At 40.9% G+C, this 22,497-nt stretch overlaps 1 protein-coding gene across 5 annotated transcripts in view; it reads left to right on the top strand.

Moving 5' to 3' along the window:
* The window catches only part of NDRG3 (NDRG family member 3), an 85,592-nt gene that overhangs the window by 54,810 nt on the left and 8,285 nt on the right, over window positions 1–22,497 (top strand). For all 5 annotated transcript variants that reach the window (XM_060284357.1, XM_030830670.2, XM_060284354.1 and 2 more), the window contains 7 exons: window positions 964–1,026; window positions 2,091–2,151; window positions 3,197–3,283; window positions 5,038–5,094; window positions 18,731–18,834; window positions 19,956–20,021; window positions 20,142–20,193. In XM_060284357.1, the coding sequence (XP_060140340.1) occupies window positions 964–1,026; window positions 2,091–2,151; window positions 3,197–3,283; window positions 5,038–5,094; window positions 18,731–18,834; window positions 19,956–20,021; window positions 20,142–20,193 (490 nt within the window). The remainder of the gene's footprint in view (window positions 1–963; window positions 1,027–2,090; window positions 2,152–3,196; window positions 3,284–5,037; window positions 5,095–18,730; window positions 18,835–19,955; window positions 20,022–20,141; window positions 20,194–22,497) is intronic.

Here is a 22,497-nt window from a genome sequence, read left to right as displayed (position 1 = left end):
TAAGTACCTTGGCCAAGCTTACATAACAAATAAGTAATAGAGCTGGGATTTTAACCCAGGCATTCTGGCTCCAGAGTCTATGTTATTGACTATGTCCAAGCTATTCTGTCTCTTAAACACAAATTGGCCGGTGACCAGTTTATATCCAACAAGATTTAGATCCAGTTCCTTTTTTCTATTTTACGTACAAATGGCTCAAGAGCACTCCAGTGCTTGAAGTGTTTCAAGCAGAGGCAGGCTGACTTCCCTGTCAAACGTAGAGCAGATCCTGCCCCATATGTAGGGGGTTGTCTAAAGATCCCTTCCATCTTTGATGCTGTAATTTCTATGGACACTTCCTACTTCTCTTGGATTCTTGGTCTGAGTCAGTTTCGGGCTTGCCTGACCGTCTTAGGATCCAGTGGCTTAGATCATGAACCAAATTCAAAAGCAAATAATAAAGTAACCGGGTTATTCTAGGCCTAAGTAAAGCAAATCAGCCTCTATGATGAGCAGCCCAGGATTTGCGACTACGTGCCTAGGCCCAGTAAAGCTTTGTTTACTTTTGCACTTAGCTGCCTAAACCTAAGCAGCAGAGCAAGAGCAGTAGGTCGACTCTTACTGCTAGAAGTTTACTGAGCCTGAACCCCAAATGAAGTGGTTATTAGGGGTTTGGAAATACCCTGGAGAGAACCGTATTACCTGTTCTTTTCAAATGGCTTCCTCTTGTTCCAGAGATCACTCTTCAGGTCATAGAAACATGTAGGAGTTTTTTTGTTTGTTTTTTACTTTCCTCTTAGTGTGGCCGTTGTAGAGAGTCACACAACATGCCACAATCATTTCCGGGTACCACATCATCTCCTTTGAGCCTTTGGTAAAGGGAATGCTTTTATCTAAGAACCCTGTACTTTTCTAGCTGTTCTAGTGATTGGGAACTATGAGTACATTCTAATGTAAGTAAGGAGGTATCCTTCTGGATTTCAGGTACCAGTATCCGACAATGGATGAGCTGGCCGAAATGCTGCCTCCTGTTCTCACCCACTTAAAGTAAGTTCATTCTGCAGTTCTTTCGCATGGTTTTTGTTTTTTGTTTTTTCGCTCTTTCTACTATGTGTCTGATCTGGGGGATACGACGATGAGCAAAACAGTATCGTCACTACCCTCGTGGAGTGTGGAGCTTACATTCTGGTGTGGGAAATAATTGACAACAAGGAAGCAAACAAATAGTCACAACTTACGTGCTATAGAAGAAGTCAGTGGGGATGTTGTGCTGGAGGATAAGGGCAGGGTGTACACAGATAAGGCTAATTGAGGATTGCCTCTCTAAGGAGGAGTCCTTTAGATTGAGGCCTGGAGGATAAAAAGGAGTTACCTAAACAGAGAGCCAGGACAAGAGGATTCCAAACAGAAGGAATATGTCCAAAAGGCCTGAGCCAAGTGAGCAAGTGGGAGAAAGGCACAGGGTGAAATCTGAGAAATAGACAAGGACCAGATTGCACAGGTCTCACAGATGAGGTGAGAATTTGGGATTTTATTCAAAAGACAAAAAACACCGAAGGGTTTTAAGTGCTATCCAATTTAGTCTTTTAAAATGATCACTCTAGATATGTAAATTGCACATCTGTAAAGCAATTTACATTTTTAAAAAGAAATTACTCCAGCTGTGGAGAGAATGGTTTAGAGAGGGGTAAAAGAGAAAAAGCAAGGGACCAGTTAAACTGTTACAACAATCAGGCAAGTAAGTGACAATGATAGCTTGGTACTGGATACTGCCCAGGGGATGGAATGGAGTAGGAGCAGGCAGATGGAAATACTTTGAAGGTAGATTTGCTGATGGGTTGGATGTGCAGGTATTAGGAGAGTGAGCTGTCAAGGATGACTCCCAGGTTTTAGTCATATTTCATTTAATCCGTAAAATCAACTTAGAAGTAGGTGGTCATATTCTTGTTTTATAGGTAGGGAACCCAGGCTCAGGAGGTTAAAGAAACCTGACCAAATTCTGCATCCAGTAAGCGTCAGAGCCAGATTTGAACCCAAGTGCATTCTTTTCATTATGCCATCCTACCTCCAAATGAGTTAACCCTATCAATGTTGGTGTGTCCCATTCACAGTCTGAAAGGCATCATTGGGGTTGGAGTTGGAGCTGGAGCTTACATCCTCAGCAGATTTGCAGTAAGTACACGGAGGATTAGTCTCAACACCCTTGAGGCACTGCCTAGGTCACAGCTGTTACTGCTGTGTTAAACGACAAGGAACTGTTGTGGGATCTCATGTCAATTTTTCTATAAATTCTGTCAACAGATACAGGTTTGTATAAGGCCTTGCTTTGTACTTATAACACCTGAAGAATAACAGATGAGGGCAAGATATCATCAATAAAGATAATTCTCAGAGAATACTTAACGGTGGAATTTCTTACAACCATTAAAATTTTGTAAGAAGAGCTTGTAATGATATGCAATTCACATACACCATAACCTTAACAAAAAGGTTAGAATACAGATGCACATAAAGTTTGTCATAGGCATAGGAAAGAACTGAAAGAAAACATGAAAATACTAACAGGTTGATGTTGTGTGGTTAGATAATATGAGATTTTATTTTCTGCTTTTTATAATTTCTGTTTATCAAATTTTCTATAGTGAGCATAATCGGAGGGGGAAAAGTAAGCTGGAAAGTTTTTAGTTTACATAGAAATGTTCTTATTGATTTTTGTTTAAGGAACTCTTTCCCAAATGCCTCCTGGGTGAAGGGCAGTCTTCTGGAGGGTGGTATCACCTATTCATGTGGTTTTAGAAAAAAACTTAAGAAGGTGCTATTGGGGACAAGGTGTATGACTATGAAATAGCCAGTCTAAGCCTCAGTAGCCCCTTATGCCCTGTAGTCCCAAGGGCACTGCCCCGGCAGGGGAGACCCACCATGAGCCAAACAACTAGAGATACCAGGTGCCGTCCTCTGCTGTGGAAATAAAAACCGTCTCCCCTGTAGATCTTTGCCAGGCGAGATCATGTGATGGTAGTTTAGGAAGCTGGTTTTCCAGATGCTAAGCTAGATTTATAGAGCTCCTTTTCTAAATATCCTCCCTAGCACCTCTCTGACCTTTCTTACTTTCAAATCTGAGGCATTGAGGCCTTGTAAGAGGTGACTAACCATGCTGCAGTGTTTTTAGAAGAAGCTGAGAGTGGGGCTCTTTACTGTTGTCTTTGTCTTGTTTCAGCTCAATCACCCAGAGCTCGTGGAAGGTCTCGTGCTCATTAACGTTGACCCTTGTGCCAAAGGCTGGATTGACTGGGCAGCTTCCAAAGTAAGACCAGTGTCCATTGGCTCATCTCTTGGTCCCCTCTCAAAATGGCTTATCTGGTTTTTATTTTTTCTTTCATACAGTCAAGGGCAAGAAGTTTTAAGTGTACAGCTTGATGAATGTTTACACATGTCATCTCCACTTAGTCAATATACAGAACATTTCCAGCTCTGTGCTTAATACTTCCTCCCTTTCCCAGAAGTAACTGTTATTCTGACTTCTACCGCCATAGATTGGTCTTATACATTCTTAAACTTCGTATCCTTGGAATAATAGAATATATATTCTTGTGTATCTTGCTCCTTTGATTCATCATTGTCTGTGAGTCTCGGTCACGAATGGAATACTATGCAACCAAAAACTTATGGGGTTTTTTTTGGTTATTTAAGGAAATGTGAAAATTCTCATGTTTAAAAAAACAGATAATAAAATTTTGTTAAATACGTATATGCATTTATAAGGAAAATAATTTGCTACTGGTAGTTACATCTTTGGCTGGTAGCATTACAGATGATTCTTATTTTTATTTTATGTATTCTATGTTTTCCTAATTTTCTATGATAAACACGTATTGCCTTCATAGTTACTTTAAAATATTAAACTATTCCACCTGCCAGCAGACCAGATTCTAAAAAGTTTATCCATTCCTCCCCACATTTAACTTCTGGAGACATGATGTATTTCCTAGCTTTGGATGAAATATATTAACAACACTATTGCCAGATGCTATGGAAATTCTTTCTTACAACCTGACTTATTTAAAATTTGTTTTAATTCCTATCTAGGATGTGGGTACATTAAAACTTACCTGAACACTCTTCATAACGTGATACAACCTAGTAAAAATTCTTATAAAGCTTTAGAATGACCTTATGAGTAGTAAACATGAATGAAATAGGTTATTAATTCTTATTATCTTTAATGTATAACCTGTGGATCACTGATAACCCACGTGAACATTTCTGGGCTTCTTTCTTCCTTAATCTTTCTGGGACTCCATGACCCTGCTCCACCCGTATCCACATCTGTCCCCCTGATTTCCTCTTGTCCATCTCCACCCCCAACTCAGTACTTCACCTCTGATCCAAGTCAGCAGTAGGAATTGAGCATAAAAGCAACAAAGAAGGAAGGCTTAAGGGAATCAGCAACATAATTTGAGATGGAAATTTTTCTGAAAATAGACTAACAGTCTGCAGATTTACACAGATTGATGCATTTATTAGACTGTGGTGTGCATAGTTTTGAAATGGGAAAAATTAGGAGAAAAATGTTCAAAATGCAAGAACATTCTGTAAACATAGCAATTTCCTCCCACTACTTGAAATGAAGATAGCAAAACTAAAAGAAAGAGAAAAAATTGTTTTTTCTTTTGGATGGCTCGGGAGTAGTTGTAAGTCGTTCCTTATTAACTGTAAACCCAGTGTAACTGCAGAAATACAGGCAGGAATGAAGCAGCTAATAGCTGTGAGTTCTCGGTCCCACATTTTCGAAGAAGCAATGGCAGCATTTCTTCTAGCCACCTATTTCAAAGCAGGCTATATTATTACCCTGGATGGAAAACTTTTCGTTTTTTTCTGACTGGTTTCTTGTTCTCGGGTTTCCTGGGACCACCATCTCATGAAAATGTGTGACACTGAGTTGTGTTGTTTATTTGTTGAAGGATAACATATATACAAGAAAGTGCACTAGTTAAGTGGACAGCTTGATACATTTTTACCCATGCTAACTCCCTTGACACCAAGTTTTTATCTTTGTAGCTCTCGGGCTTGACAACCAATGTTGTGGACATAATTTTGGCTCATCACTTTGGGCAGGTAAGTGCCTGTGCCAGCCAGGAGAGGGGTGTGTTTACTGGCTTGTGTGCAAAGTCTTACTCACCTCAGGAAAGAAGGGTGCCCCAGAACTCACCTGATCCCAGTGGGTTACCACTTTCAGTGCCGTGTGAGATGCACGTGGCCCAGCAAAGGCCAGTCTTAGGGGAGAGGCATGAACTCAGTGCCACGTGGCTCTTGGCATTTGGAGAGAGGAGAGAAGGCAGCCCCCACCGCCCACCTGTTCCCTGCGAGCAGATGCCATCTGTTCATGTTTGACAACATCATGTGCCTCACCAGGCATCTCTGGAGCCAAATGAGGGAAGGGCTTTACAGAAATAGAAGTTTCAGAGAAAAAGAAACCAAGAATGTTAGTGCTGAAAGAACCTTAGAGATTATCTTGTTCAAACCCCATGTCTTACTGGTGAGGAAACAAGTCCACGGAGGAAATGGCAATTATATGGATAATTGTTACGTGAAAGAGGGGATCCCAGTCCTCTTTTCAGAGAGAAAGTGAGTTGGATAACAGAAGTCTTACACCAATTACAATGTGTGTTTTCTCCTACACCACCAAACAATTCTCAGACACCAGCTGGGTGTCCTGCAGTTCAGCTCAATGATGCCACTGTCTACCTGGAGATAGGTCAGATCCAAAAGATGAGGGCTCGGCCCTAACCACCAGGCCACCCCCACTGCTCCCCCTTCCCCCACTTCAGCCACCAGTTGCCACTCCAGGTTGTCACCTGTGCTTCTGACCAACCAGCTATATAGATCAGAGGTTCCAACGGCCCCCTCCTTGGGTTCAGTTAATTTGCTGGAGTGGCTCAGCAGAACTCAGAGAAACATTGTACTTACTAGATTACGGGTTTATTATAAAAGGACATATGACTCAGGAACAGCCAGATGAAAGAGATGCATAGGGCAAGTCATATGGAAAGGGGCGCGGAGCTCCCATGCCCTCTAGGGTGCACTAGTCTCCCAGAACCTCCACGCCTTCACCAACCCGGAAGCTCTGACGCTCCCATACTATGGAGGCTTCATTACAGAGGCATGATTATGTGGCAATCAATTCAATGGCCAGCTCCTCTCCCCTCCCCAGAGGTGGGGACTGGGTGGGATTGAAAGTTCCCACCCTCTGCTCACAGGGGCTGGTTCCACCTAGAAGTTACCTAGGGGCTTTCCTAAAATCACATCGTCAACAAAAAAAGATACCTTTTTCAATCTCATCAGTTTGGAAATTCCAAGCATTATAGGAGCCCTGTGCCAGGAGTGGATGAAGACCAGACACATATTTCTTATTATAAATCACAACATCACAGATGACCTATGAAGAAGGAATAAATGAGCAATGAGTTTGGAGAGCTGTGAGGTGTCTGGAGTTGGGGAGATGAAAACAATATAAATAGGAGTAATGCGGGCTCAACTGTAGTCTCTGTACTGAAGGAAAATGGTTGGTGGGGAGAAAATTAGCATTTACTGAGTACTCATTCTCTGTAAAGCACTTTGACAAGTACTTTTAGGTACAAACTCAGTTATTTTTCACGTGGTTCTATTAGACTTATTTTATTTTATTTTATTTTATTTATTTATTTTTTTTGTGGTACGCGGGCCTCTCACTGCTGTGGCCTCTCCCGTTGCGGAGCACAGGCTCCGGACGTGCAGGCTCAGCAGCCATCGCTCACGGGCCCAGCCGCTCCGCGGCATCTGGGATCTTCCCGGACCGGGGCACGAACCCGTGTCCCCTGCATCGGCAGGCGGACTCCCAACCACTGCGCCACCAGGGAAGCCCTAGACTTATTTTAAAATGGAGAAACTAAGGGCCAGAGAGGCAGCGTAACTTGCCACCATTGTCCAGATAGCAAGTGGTTTGAATCTAGGTCAAGCTAACTCCAAAGCCCATAGTTTTTTTCTTTCATTGAGATTTTATTTTATCAAAGGTACAAATTCACACATATTTTAGAGTAGAGAAGTTCTGCAGGGCTTATTACAAAGAATCTGCCACTCACCCTATTTCCTTCTTCTTAGATTAATTCTTTTAGCTGATTCTTTTGGGTTTTGCCTCTTTAATTATTTACTTGCATATAGTAAAGGACACAAATCATAAGTGCATCTCAGTGGCCTTTATATTACATACATACACTCCTTTGTAACCACCACCAAATCAAGATACAGAGCATTTCCCTCATCCCCTAAGTTTCCCTCATGCCCTTTCCTAATCGCTATAATCCCCCTCCCCAGACAAGGTATTCACTCTTCTGTCACCTCTATACATTATCTTGCCTGTTCTTAAACTTTATATAAACGTAATTACAGTGTACCCTCTTCTGGGTCTGGCTTCTTTTGCTCGGTATAGTCTTTGAGATTCAACCATGTCATTCTATGTATCAGTAGTTCATTCTTTTATTCTGTGTAGCAGTCCATTGTTATATACCATGAATGTTCCTATGAACATTTGGGTTGTTTCCAATCTTCTGTTTTTGTTTTACTATTATATTTATTTATTATTTTTAAAATTTTATTTATTTACTTTTGGCTGTGTTGGGTCTTCATTGCTGCACGTGGGCTTTCTGTAGTTGGGGCGAGCAGGGGCTACTATTCATTGCGATGCGCGGCTTTCTCACTGTGGTGGCTTCTTTTCTTAGAGCATGGGCTCTAGGCACGCGGGCTTCAGTAGTTGTGGCACGAGGGCTCAGTAGTTGTGGCTTGCGGGCTCTAGAGCGCAGACTCAGTAGTTGTGGCACGTGGGCTTAGTTGCTCCGCGGCATGTGGGATCTTGCTGGACCAGGGATCGAACCTGTGTCGCCTGCATTGGCAGGCAGATTCTTATCCACTGGGCCACCAGGGAAGCCCTGTTTTACTATTATAAATAAAGCTTCTATGAACATTCTTTTTTCTTTTAATATTTATTTATTTGGTTGCACTGGGTCTTAGTTGTGGCAGGCGGGCTCCTTCGTTGTGGCATGCAAACTCTTAGTTGCGACGTGCATGTGGGATCTAGTTCCCTGACCAGGGATCAAACCCAGGCCCCCTGCATTGGGAGCACAGTCTTACCCACTGCACCACCAGGGAAGTCTCCTATGAACAGTTTTATGTGTGTCTTTTTGGATATATGCTTCCATGTCTCTAAATATGCATATATTTCCACTTGTTGATTTTTCATTTGTGGGCATTATCTGTTGGCATTCCATTATGAAAGGTGATTTCTCTCATACACACATACACACCGACCCCATGACACACGTTTGTGTTTTCCACCGCTCTATCCTCCCAATATAATGTAATTTGGATTAGATCAATTTCCAGCATTTACACTAGCATGTTATTCAGAGCTGAGCCATGACAGATTTCTTTTTCTGTACATTTCCCCTTTAGCAAGTGACAGTGTTAGAATTTTTAAGTAAGGACCACTGGGGGGACACTGCAAGGTGATAGTGGCAGAAAGGCACTTCCTTTCCTTTTTTAAAAAAATTTAAGACTTCCCTGGTGGCGCAGTGGTTAAGAATCCGCCTGCCAATGCAGGAGACATGGGTTTGAGCCCTGGTCTGGGAAGATCCCACATGCCTCGGAGCAGCTAAGCCTGTGTTCTACAACTACTGAGCCTGCGCTCTAGAGCCCACGAGCCACAACTACTGAGCCCACGCACCTAGAGCCGGTGCTCTGCAACAAGAGAAGCCACCGCAATGAGAAGCCCCCACACTGCAATGAAGAGTAGCCCCTGCTTGCCGCAACTAGAGAAAGCCCGCGCACAGCAACGAAGACCCAACACAGCTAAAAATAAATTAAAAAAAAAAAAATTTAGCCCAAGAATCAGGGCTTGCCACACAGAAGGCCTGGTGACACTCATCTCAGCAGTCTTCAGGTCACACTTTCTCCATCCTGTGGGCTGTTTCCAGGGTCCAGTCAGGAGACAGAAACCACACACTTCGAGTTGAGAAAATTTAACATAAAATATTGTTAACTAGTAGAAGGTTGCTTACTTCTCAAAGAGGTGAAAGAGGACTCTCTGGTGTCCAAAAGTAGCAGGTGGAAACCAGCAGCTACTCCTAGGCAGAGTGCATGTGGACACTCAGGGAACTAAGGACTAGTTGGGCCCCCCCCCACCAAGCCTGAGAGTCATGCCTCTTCAAGGAAGGTGAGGTTTCCACAGAAAGTACAACCGGCCAGGAGTGAAAAAATTGCCAGAGGGTGAGGGCCGTAACTGGTCCATAGAGCCACTCACCAGATGAGGGAGACATTTGTCTGAAATAAGGTCTGAACAGCTGCAGAAGCTCCAGAAGCTGCAGCTGGATGGGGGAGAACCTGGGCCTAGGGCGCAGCTACAGCTTTTCTACGAGAATTCCTGACACCTTGAGCCAGTGGCTCCTGTGCTAAATTTTAAAAAGGGACTGGCAAATGGAAAATGCTTATGCATTCTAGCTCCAGTACTACAAAGAACAGTGGTTCTGAGGCTGGGGATAACTGGCACAGGTTCTTTGCCCAATGGCTAGTGCTCCCTGTCTGTCCGAATTTTATAAAGGTGGATCACTGAAAGGCCTGTGTGCACCAGGTGAGGCTTATCCCTTGGGTGATTAGACTGGGCCATTTCCTTGGGGAGCCCCTGATGTCAGCAGCTTTAGGTCTTTTCTCTGGGACTGGTCACATTCCCCAGATAAGCTTTGAGGTTACACACCAGACACTAATGTTAGTATTCTTGGAGCCAAGTTCAGAAAAAGACAAGAGAGCCTCAACATTCAGGCTTTAAACTTTCACTTTTCAGTATGGTGGGCCTGTGGTCTTCCAGATCAAAGACCTTGTGTTTTATCGTTCCCAGAGAATAGACCTTCAGTCTTCTTCTGAGGTGGGAAGAGGGAAGTCCCCCAGAATGCAGGGGGGGGATCTGGAGCTCCAGCTGCTTTATGCTTTGTTCCCCTTGGGCCACAGGTGCAGATAATTAGAATGATCATAGTCTTTGGTTTGTAATACACCCTCATCATTCATTGGTCCATGCACATAACCCACTTTTATTTAGTTAATTAGCTAGTTATTTTTAATAATGTAATAAGCACCCAAGATATTACCACCCAAAGCAAAAGCTAGGGTTCGACAGTAACCTGCATCTAACCAAATGATACTCTGAATTAACCTGTCCCCCTTCTTTTCTCACCCTGAGGAAACTACCATCTTTTATCAGTCCTTTGTTTTTCTTTATAATAGTCTTACTGAATTTATATGTGTTCTTTTACATTATGTACATATTTCTAATTATAAAAGGATATTATGCGGATGTAATTTGGGGAACTTTTTTCACTTAAAATTGCCAAGATTGGGCTTCCCTGGTGGCGCAGTGGTTGAGAGTCCGCATGCTGATACAGGGGACACAGATTCGTGCCCCGGTCCGGGAAGATCCCACGTGTCATGGAGCGGCTAAGCCCATGAGCCATGGCCGCTGAGCCTGTGCTCCGCAACGGGAAAGGCCACAGCAGTGAGAGGCCCGCATACTGCAAAAAAAAAAAAAAAAAAATTGCCAAGATTTATCCACATTACTGCTGGATGACTGTGAACAGTTTTGTATATGCCTCCTGCTTTATTCATACGAAAGTCCATCTTGGGTGTAAGTTTAGGAGTGGAATTGCTGGGTCTTAAGTGTTCATATATCATAAAATTCACACTTTTAAGGTTTAATGGTTTTTAGTATATTTATGGAGTTGTGTAACATTGCACTATCTCATTTCAGAACATTTCCATCACCCCAAAAAGAAACACCATACCTCTTAACAGTCACTCCCTGTTCTCCTTCCCCCTGTACCTGGCAACCACTAGCCTACTTTCTGTCTCTGTGGATTTGCCTATTCCGGACATTTCTTAAATGGAATCATATAATATGTGGCATTTGTGTCTGACTTCTTTCACTTAGCATGTTTTTGAAGTTCATCCGTGTTACATCATGTAGCAATACTTCATTCCTTTTTATGGCTGAATGATATTTCAGTGTATGGGTATACCACATTTGGTTTATTAGTTGATGGACATTTAGGTGTTTTCCACCTTTGGGCTATTATGAAAAATGTTGCTGTGAACATTCATATACCAGTTTTTACATGGACATATGTTTTCAGTTTTCTTGAGTATATACCTAAGAGTGGAATTGCTGGGTCACATGGTAGCTGTGTTTAACATTTTGAGAAACTGCCAGACTGTTTTCCAAAATGGCTGCACCATTTACAGTCATACCAGCAAAGCATGAGAGTTCCAGCTTCTCCACGTCCTTGCCAACATTTGATGTTGTCTGTCTTTTTGATTATAGCCATCCTACTGGGTGTGAATTAGTGTCTCATTATGGTTTTGATTTGCATTTGTTTATCTTCTTTGGAGAAGTGTCTATTAAAATCTTTTACCCATTTTTTAGTTGGGTTATTTATCATTTTATTATCAAGTTGAAGATTTCTTTATATGTTCTTGATACAGATCTTTAGATATATGAAATGCAAATATTTTCTTGCATTTTGTGGGTTGTCTTTAACTTTCTTGATGGTGTCCTTTGAAGCACAAAAGTTTTTATTTACTTATTTTTGTTTGTTTAACCTAATGAAAGGATCTTTTTTTGTTTTGTTTACATTTTATTGGGGTATAGTGTTGATTTACAATGTTGTGGTAGTTTCAGGTGTACAGCAAAGTGAGTCTGTTATACATATATCCACTCTTTTTTAGATTCTTTTCCCATATAGGCCATTACAGAGTATCGAGTAGAGTTCCCTGAGCTATATAGTAGGTCCTTATTAGTTATCTATTTTATATGTAGTATTGCGTATGTGTCAATCCCAGCCTTCCACTTTATTCCTCCCCCCATTTACCCCCCCAGTAACCATAAGTTTATTTTCTACATGAAGCACAAAAGTTTTAATTTTGATGAAATGCAATCTATTTTTCCTTTTGTTGCTTGCACTTTCAGTGTCATATCTAAGAAACCATTGCTTAATCCTTTCTCGTAAGATTTTTATAGTTTTAGCTCTTAACATTTAGGTCTGTGGTCTATTTTGAGCTAATTGTTTGTACATGGTGTGAGGTTGGAGTACCAGTTCATTCTTTTATATGTGAAAATCCAGTTGTCCCAGTACCATTTTAAAAAAGACTTTTCTTTGTCCAGTGAATTGTCTGGGCTCCCTTGTTGAAAACCAGTTGACCATAAATGTAAGGGTTTCTTTTGGAAGGCTCATTTTTATCCTATTGATATTTGTCTAGCCTTATGCCAGTATCACAGTGTCTTGATTACTGTATCTTTGTAGTAAGGTTTGAAATAGGGAAGTGTGAGTTCCTCCAACTTTGTTCTTTAGCAAGATGGTTTTGGCTGTTTAGGATTCCTTCCGTTTCCATATGAATTTTAGGGTCAGCTCGTCCATTTCTGCAAAAGAGCTAACTGGGATTTTGATAAGGATTGTGTTGAATCTGTAGATCAGTTTAGGGAGCTTTGCTATCTTAACAATACTGTTTCAATCCATGCACGTGGAGTGCCTATCCAGTTATTTGGGTCTTTTAAAATTTCTTTCGGCAACGTTTTGTAGTGAAGTCTTCCCACTTTTGTTACATTTTTTCCTAAGTATTTTCTTTTGGGGGTGCTATTATAAATGGAAAGCTTTCTTAATTTCATTTTTGAATTGCTTATTGCTAATGTATAGAAATACAATTAAGTTTTGTGTATTCATCTTGTATCCTTCAACCTTGCCGAACTAATTTATTGGCTCTAATTGTTTTTTTGTGGATCCTTAGGATTTTCTACATACAAGATCATGTCATCTGCAATACACATAGTTTTACTTCTTCCTGTCCAGGCTGGATATGTTTTATTTCTTTTTCTTGCCTAAGCAGAGCTTTCTAGGCCCTGGATAGAACCTCTGGTACAGTGTTGAATAGAAGCGATAAGTGGACATCCTCATCGTGTTTCTGATCTTAGGGGAAGCCATTCAGTGTTTCACCATTAAGTATGATGTTAGCTGTGGATTGTTCATAGATGTCCTTCATCAGGTAGACGAAGCTCTCTTCTATTCCTAGTTTGTTGAGCACTTTTATCATGAAATCGTGTTGGATTCTGTCAGATGCTTTTTCTGTATCTATTGAAATGTATGTGTGACTTACGTTCTTTATTCTTTTAATATGGTGTATTACATTTATTGATTTTTGTATGTTGAACCAGCCTTGCATTCTCTGGATAAATTCCACTTGCTCATGGTGTGTAATCCTTTTTATATGTTGTTGCATTTGGTTTCCTAGTATTTTGTTAAGGATTTTTGTGTCCATATTCATAAGAGATATTAGTCTATAAGTTTCTTATGTTGTCTTTGTGTGGTTTTGGTATTAAGGTAATACTTGACCTCATAGAATGAGTTGAGAAGTATTCTCCCTTTTATTTTTTGTAAGAATTTTGGAAAGATTGCTGTTAATTCTTTAAATGTTTGGCAGAATTCACAGTGAAGCCATCTGGGCCAAAGTTTTTCTTTATGGAAAGTTTTTATATTACTAATTTAATCTTTGCTTCTTCTTGAGACACTTTAGGTGGTTTGCGTCTTTTTAGGAGTTGGTCCATTTCATGTAGGTTATCTAATTTGTTGGCATACAATTATTCATAATATTCCCTTATAATTATTTCTGTTTCTGTAAAGCTGATAGTGATGTCTCCTCTCTCATTCCTGTTTTTAGTAATTTTGGGTTTTACCTCTGTTTTCCTTGGTTAGTCTAGCTGACTAATTTTCGATTTCATTGATTTTCCCCATTCTTTTTCTATTCTCTCTTTCATTTATTTCCACTCTCATCTTTATTATTTCCTTCCTTCTGCTTGCTTTAAGTTTCCTCTCCTTTTTCTAGTTTCTTAAGGTGGAAGGCTAGCTATGAATTTGAGATCTTTCTTCTTTTTTAATACAGGAATTTACAGCTGTAAATTTCCTTCTAAATATTAACATAGCTGCATCCTATAAGGTATTTTCATTCATTTCAAAGTATTTTCTAATTTCCTTGTGATTTCTGCTTTGATCCATTATTATTTAGGAGTACGTTGCTTAGTTTCCCACATTTCCTTCTGTTATTGATTTTTAATTCATTCCACTGTGGTCAGGGGATATTCTTAGCATTTCATTCCTTTTCAGATTTACTGAGACTTGTTTTATGTCCTAACATGGTCTATCCCAGAGAATGTTCCATGTACACTGAGAAGAAAATGTATTCATTCTACTGCTGTTAAGTGGAGTGTTGTGTAGATGTCTGTTAGGTCTGGTGGTTTATAGGGTTGTTCATTTCTTCTATTTCCTTGTGATCTTCTGCCTCGTTATTCTATCCTTAATTGAAAGTGGGGTATTAAAGTTGCAAACTGTTGTTGTTGAATATTCTATTTCTCTCTTCAGTTCTGTTTCATTTTGCTTCATCTGTTTTCATTGTTATGTCTTCCTGATGTCATGTCCTTTTTTTTAAATATTTATTTATTTATTTGGTTGTGCTGGGTCTTAGTTGCAGCAGGCAGGCTCCTTACTTGCAGCTCGCCAGCTCCTTAGCTGTGGCATGTGAACTCTTAGTTGTGGCATGCATGTGGGATCTAGTTCCCTGACCAGGGATTGAACCTGGGCCCCCTGCATTGGGAGCGTAGAGTCTTAATCACTGCACCATCAGGGAAGTCCCGGATGTTACGTCTTTATTAAACAGGACTTTCAACCAATCATCCTTCGTACCACGTTTACCCTCTGCTTGCAGGGAGAACTGGTGCGGACAAATCTTGGGCCTTTTCAGGCTCCTTGGTACATGATCACTTAACTTCTTTCACTTTCCCCACTGCCAGCCTAGCAGCCTTATTGAGTCTGTTCAATGGGTGATTACAGTCTTCCTTCTGCTTGCCCACTTTCAAAATGTTACTGCTGTTGTCACTTTTCTTTGTTGTCTTTGTCCTTATGAGTTTATGGCTTATAAAGAAAAAAATTTACTGTTATTTTTATGATTTTTCTGGAAGGAGTAAAGCTGTATTTTAATCCAGTATCTTTAATTGGAAGTTTCAAAGACCATGATCTTTCCACTGCATAGTGCTAGATAGAGTAGGTACTTTCCTGAAGACAAAGGATGCTTGGTTTTGACTGTAGACCTTAAAAACCAGTTCAGAGAATTTACAAAATTCCATGCTAAGTGCTCTGGGAGAGACAGATGTACATAAGGTATGGCCCTTCTTCTCCAGGAGCTCACTCTGTGGAGAGATGAGATGTACAGAAATACTGCTATGACACATGTAAAAAGGGATGAGTAATAAGAACTATTGACACCTTTCATTGAACGTCTACAGATTTCAGACAGACGTGTTATGTACGTTAAACAATTAAATCTAATAATCTCATAATGGGAATTGTATTATTCCCACTTTACAGGTGAAGAATGAATTGTTTTATACAAGGCCAGCAGCTAATAACATATCAAGGGAGATTTGAAGCCACCTGTGTCTAACTCTGAAGCTTTCCTCTTTCTACCATGTCAGGGTATCTTAGGAGAGGCCCTGTTAGGGACCTAGAGGAATTCAAAGGCAGGAGAGGATCAAGGAAGGCTCCAAGGTGGAGGCATCCCAGCTGGGCCTTGAAGGATGGATAAAGTTCAACATTTTAGATTTGGGGGGGAAGGGGAATCATTCCAGGAAGGGGGAATAGTTTGCTCAAAAGCCAAAGAGGAAGGAATTATAAGATGCATTTGGGGATTTTAAATAACCTGGTGGGAGACTTAGTGTAGGATACCTGCGTGAGGTTAATTAGCCAAAACAGTGCCTGACCTGGAAGAATGAGGCCCTGAGGTGTTTGCATTGGAATAGGGGAAAGCTAAGAAGAGAATTTTAATGATTTTTGTAAAGTAAGAACATCCTCACAACATATATATAATGTGTGTTTAATTAAAAATGTGTGAGGTCACAGACAGTGGGTTGTCACAAGGCTGAAGAGTTCATTTAAAATTTAAGCAAGCAAACACATATATATGGAATCTAAAAAAAAAAAAGTTCTAATGAACCTGGGGCAGGACAGGAATAAAGACACAGAGGTAGAGAATGGACTTGAGGACACGGGGAGGGGGAAGGGTAAGCTGGGACGAAGTGAGAGAGTAGCATTGACATATGTACACTACCAAATGTAAATAGATAGCTAGTGGGAAGCAGCCGCATAGCACAGGGAGATCAGCTCGGTGCTTTGTGACCACCTAGAGGGGTGGGATAGGGAGGGTGGGAGGGAGGGAGACGCAAGAGGGAGGGGATATGGGGATATATGTATATGTATGGCTGATTCACTTTGTTGTACAGCAGAAACTAGCACAATATTGGAAAGCAATTATACTCTAATAAAGATGTTAAATAAAAAATAAAATTTAAGCAAATGCTTGTATTGCTCTTATTGCTTTGAAATGAAAGCAAATAAGTTTTCTAAACGTTAATAATCTCATCTTCTCTAATAAGAAGAAAACCCCACAGTGATATCCCCTTTCTTATCTATCAAATTAGCAAAAATCAAAAAGTGATCATTTGTACTAGCAAGCATGTGGGAAAACAGGTAGTATAAGTAAATGAGATGGCTCCATATATCCCGATAAGGAATGACGGCCTCTGCCGTACTTTTAAGTGGAAAAGCACAGTGTAGAACGGTACGTGGAGCAGACTACACTTTGTGTTTTAAAAAAATGTGAGTGGGAGGTGCAATTTATCCGTAACAGCTTTTCCTGAGAAGTTCCATTAGCACTTAAACCAGTTTTACCCCTTTTATACCAATATCAGTCCTTCTCTTTTTTTTATCTCAAACTTTGCTGCTCAAGTTCCCCTTCAGACTTTCAAGGGGGAGCTGGATAGGTCATTTCATCTCTAATTGCCATGTGGTTCATTTGTTGTTCACTTTTCTTAGTATCTTCAGCATTTATCACGTTTTCTTGGAATGGCTCCAGTGCCCTTTAGTTTCAGGTAGCCTCTGATCCAGTTGGTAAGTTTCCTACTGTATTCTTGGCTCACTTTACCCATACAGTAGTGAGAATGCAAATACTCATTCTCCTTATCTCTGTTTCTCTACAAGGCTTGCTGGTGGTGACCTTTACACACTGCTTTAGATTTACTCTCACTATCCCTGATACATTTCTTTTCTCCAGTGTAAACATTTTCTGTTCTGCTTAAAACTATTTACTGGTGTGTGTGTGTGTGTGTGTGTGTGTGTGTACATATATGTACATATATGCTTATATACACAAAAACCTAGCAACTCGTTCTGGTGGCCTCCAAGAAGACCAGCAAAATAGGGACCAGTGGACAATGGGTAGTGGAGAGGGAGAGTCTCTTTTTACTGATAGACCATTTTGTTTCTCTTGAATTTTATACAGGGAATATAGCCAATATTTTATAATAACTTTAAACGGAATATAATCTATAAAAATTTTGAATCACTGTGTGGTACAACTGAAACTAATATTATATTATAAATCAATCCTACCTCAACAAAAAAAATAGTATTGGTAATAAGAGTAAATAAATGATAAATTGACTTAATAAAGTATTATAAATGGAATGCAACATATAATTCTACAATGTTTTGGGGTTTTTTTGTTTGTTTTTTTTTTTTTTTTTGCGGTACGTGGGCCTCTCACTGTTGTGGCCTCTCCCGTTGCGGAGCACAGGCTCCGGATGCGCAGGCTCAGCGGCCATGGCTCATGGGCCCAGCAGCTCCATGGCATGTGGGATCTTCCCGGACCAGGGCACGATCCCGTGTCCCCTGCATCGGCAGGCGGACTCTCAACCACTGCGCCACCAGGGAAGCCCAACAATGTATATTATTAAATGATAGTATATAAATAGATATTATACCCATTATATTGATGAAGTTACAGATAAGTTAATTATGCAGATTTATGGCTAATAAGAGAAATGTTACTTTCCACTTATTTTATACTTTACAGTCCATATAACTTCTCTTATTTAATTTTTAAAACAGCCCTGGCAGGTAGCTGGTTATTATCTTTATTTTACAGACACTCTATTTTTATGAGAATGGCAGAACATGAATAAGACACAAATAAGGAAACTAGGCTTCCGAATGGTTAGGTAACCTAAGTTTCACATCTAGTACTTGAATCCAAGTTTAGTGCAGTTTCCTCTGTGCTGCAGAGAAGGGTGTTCAGAGCATACTCCCAAGTTTTTGTGCTTGATTTGGAGTTGATTACTGACCTTTTCCATCATAGATTCTTTGGTGCCCTCATTCAACACAGAATATGGCACTGAACCAGTCTGATACAAATAAAAAGAAGCCAGGGCTTCCCTGGTGGCGCAGTGGTTGAGAGTCCGCCTGCCGATGCAGGGGACACGGGTTCGTGCCCCTGTCCGGGAAGATCCCACATGCCACGGAGCGGCTGGGCCCGTGAGCCATGGCCGCTGAGCCTGCACGTCCGGAGCCTGTGCTCCGCAACGGGAGAGACCACAGCAGTGAAAGGCCCGCGGACCGCAAAAAAAAAAAAAAAAAAAAGAAGCCATTCAGCCTACCAGTACATAAGTAGGCACCCCAGGCTCTGCCCCATCTCCCATCATGGGCAGGGAGCTTTGGCTTTGGGCATTGAGAATGCGAACCAAACAAGATAGACTTGTACTGTAGCTCAGAAGTTCACCTGTGTCTTCTTTTCATTGTTCTAGGAAGAGTTGCAGGCCAACCTGGACCTGATTCAAACCTACAGACTGCATATTGCCCAAGATATCAACCAAGAAAACCTGCAGCTCTTCCTGGGTTCCTATAATGGGTACAGTTGTTTCTGTTCCTTCACTTAAATGCAGACTAGGTCTAAGAAGATAACAGATATTTAAGAGAGAAGGAGAAGAGGAAATAAACTACTTCTTCCAGTGTTGTGTGATGGGATTGCTTTCGTACTTTTCACCACAGTAGAAGGGGAAGGGCTTTCAGACAGAAATGAAGACAGCTTTCAAGAGCAATGCATGAATTGAAGGCTGTTTCAGGCATGTTCAACTACCAGTTGTACTTTTAAGATGTTTTGAGACCAGAAGTACCTAAAGTTATGTACACACACAAAACACACAGATTGAGGTGGCACAGAAAGATGCGTGTAGAGGAGGCAAAGAATAGAAGTCTTGGGCCCCAATTCAGTCTCTCTGCTGGTGTCCTGTCATCACGCAGAAGTGACACACGGAGAGAAGCTTAATTCTTATCTTGGGACCAGCTTCTCCAAGGTGAAAATGTTAGCTCCTTCTAACTTTCTGGGTACATGGAAAAAGATTAAGGAAATGGGTCAGCTGTAACTTACCCACAGTCACACAGCCGGTCAGGAGCAAAGCCAGGTTTTGAACCCAGTCTCTCTAGCTCCTTCCTCTGTGTAACAAAGCCTCCTTATTTTTCGTTGAAATCAGAAAGGTTATTAAGTACCGCACTGAACTGTTAGTTACCAGGAGAATGTTCCCCCAAGAAAGTTCCCCTTGGACCTCCATGGCGGTCCAGCACTTAAAATTCTGTGCTCCCAATGCAGGGGGCACGGGTTGGATCCCTGGTCGGGGAAGATCCTGCATGCCACGTGGTGTGGCCAAAAAAATAAAAAGAAAAAAGTTCCCCTTAAGAAATCATTCCTATAAACTAGTTGGAAAATTGAACACTTAAGACTTGAGGATTTCAACAGCATTGCTATTGAGTTTTGAAGTTGCCTCCTTTTAGCATCCTGCAGAGTCCCTTTTTCCTGCTCTGTACCACTCAGGATGCCACTGAACAAAGCGCACAAGGGCCCCTTCCCTCATCTGTGTGAAAGAAAGACAGTTTTCAGATTTCTTGATACATTTTGTTTTTCACAACCAGGAAGTAACCTGAGTTGCCATGATTTTACCTGAAAAGTGCATTGATTCCTTTGCGTTTCTCTAGACGCAGAGACCTGGAGATCGAAAGACCCATTCCGGGACAAAATGATAACAAATCAAAGACATTAAAGTAAGTCCCTCAGTCTCCCCCGCTACGCTGCTCGACATCTTTGCCTGTCACAGGCAGAGTCACTTTCAGTGGAGTATATGTGCTGCCTGCTGAGTGTCCTCTTACTTTCCCTTTCCCCAGGTGTTCTACTTTATTGGTGGTAGGTGACAATTCACCTGCAGTTGAGGCTGTGGTAAGTATGTCCTGATGTTGTGAAGATGAATAAGATGAAATGCAATAAATTGTGTGTAACACACTCTGCTGACGCACTCGAAACAGTTGGTAGGTACTAGCTTTCGTGATTTCTCATTACACAGACCAGGGTTTGCACTTTGTTACCCAGTGTGGAGGAAGAATTCCTCGTTGATCACTGTGTTTCATCAGAAGGGTTCAGGACTGCCCTTGAGTGCTTTGGGTGGTGGAGCTCGCTCTGTGGCAAGCAGGACAGGTAAAGGCCACGGGCTTATCGTCAGACTTCTGACAGCCTTGGCCTTCTGCAGCCACCACAGATATAGAAGGCTGCTGGGAGCCTGTACACTTGCCTGAAGCACGTAGCACACTGGCAACAAAAAGATGTGCTCATTGTAGAAAATTGGTAAATAGGAGGACAGGAGGAGAAGTCATGATCCCATTACTCAAAGACAAGCCATTATGTTTTTCTTTACAATAGATGGGATGATATTAGCTATACAGTGTTTCGGGACCTCATGACTTAGCACTGTTGAGAGCGTTTTTCCATACTATAAAGTCAGTATATCTGTATAATACTCAGTCTTATAAATACACCCTTGTTTAGGTAACCCCATTCTCCTGTTGATTATTCCTGATTGTGCACCATTAATAACGTTGCTGTTGAACATCCTTATAGAATCTTTGCTTGTATCTTTGATCATTTCCCTGGGATGAGATGGAAATAACGTGTCAAAAATCATAAACCTTTTTAAGGTTTTTAATACATTCTGCCAGTTTCCTTTCCAGAAAAGACATAAGAGTGTGTTGCCACTGCCTATGTTTGAGAGTGCCTGTTCTACAGCATACTGTTTAGCATTGGACTTTCAAATTTCATTAGTAGTTAATTTGATTAAAAATGGTACCCCACTGTTTTAATTTGCACTTCTGTATTTACAGATGAAGCTGACAGTTTTTCATAAGTCTGTTATCACTTGCTTGTCTTTCCCACAGCATATATAACTTAAGTATCTGCATGAAATTATCTGGTTTTCTTTGGCCTACTTCACTTCTACCCTATTTAGAGCAAAACATTAGGAAGTAAAGCTTTTAGAAAGGGAATCTAATAATTAATCAGAGATGCAGACATAGATGAGAAGCTTGGTGGGCAGGGGGAGTGTTGGTAGGGTGAGACAGGTATGACAATAGAATATATTCACACTTCCCTGAATTACCCTGTAAAACATTCTGTGTCTAGTGTAAAATACATAGTGTGGCTTGAGCACAGAGGCGAATAACTCTCAACTCAAAAAAAAAAAAATACCCCCCAAAAAAAATTACCCAAAGGTAATAAAGTTATAGTGAAGATCTCATCAAGAAGGAGTTTTGTAAAGGTCCATCTTTTTTGGCTAAAAAGGTAGAGATGCGTGCTACAAAATATCAAAAACATTTTTTCATAAACAATGTGTTTATGAAAATAGTATCGTTTATAGAAAATACCCTTAATCAGAATTCTCTAATCATGCTGAGTTGCCTTTTGGAAATTACATGGACTTAAAGCAACATTACCAATTATTTTTCAAGATTGTGTAAGTTGGCCAATACAGATAAGATCTTTTTCTCTTTCTGATTTCCACACCTTCAGTGTTTATAGAGAAGAACTTCAGGAGCCCCATCTGTACCACAAACTAGATGCTCTTCTAGACACATTCAAAACCAGCTCCCCTGCCCCAGAACCTTTTATCCCATAAGTTGGTAGGGATTCAAGGGCTATATCCGTGCATGGAAGAGCAGGAAGAAACTCCACAAATTCTGGTCACTGTTGCTAGCTATTCTTGCTCACATATTCATTCAGCATCATATTTTGAGCATCTCCTATTCTCGCGATGCTGTGGAGAATACAAAAATGAATAAGACGGAGTCTCTGCACTTGGAGCTGGGGAGAGAGTAGACATGTAAAAAACAAACTGTTGTTCTTGGCCTACCAGAAACGGAGACTTCTTTTAAAGTTACAGAAATTACAAAGTGATCAACCAAGGAAAGCATGCTTTATTATATTAAATACAGACTTGGGAGTTCATTCTTCCAGAAAATATTTATTGTATGTCTACTGTGTTCTCAGCACGGTGCCTGGCAGTTAGGGATCCGGTTTTTACATTCTGCCCTTTAGAGCACCTTCTATAGTAAGTAAACGGGTACATTTGTTTGTCACTGCCTGCGTTGTCATTTGTGTAGAGCAAAAACCTTGATTTGGTGATTCTGGCTTTTAGATCATCCTGTGATTTTAGAAGAGTTTTGAATACCTACCCATCAGCAATCCCCAGAGTAA

Source organism: Globicephala melas, chromosome 15, assembly GCF_963455315.2.
Source record: "Globicephala melas chromosome 15, mGloMel1.2, whole genome shotgun sequence".
Classification (NCBI taxonomy): domain Eukaryota; kingdom Metazoa; phylum Chordata; class Mammalia; order Artiodactyla; family Delphinidae; genus Globicephala; species Globicephala melas.
This window is presented reverse-complemented; position numbering and strand designations above follow the sequence as displayed.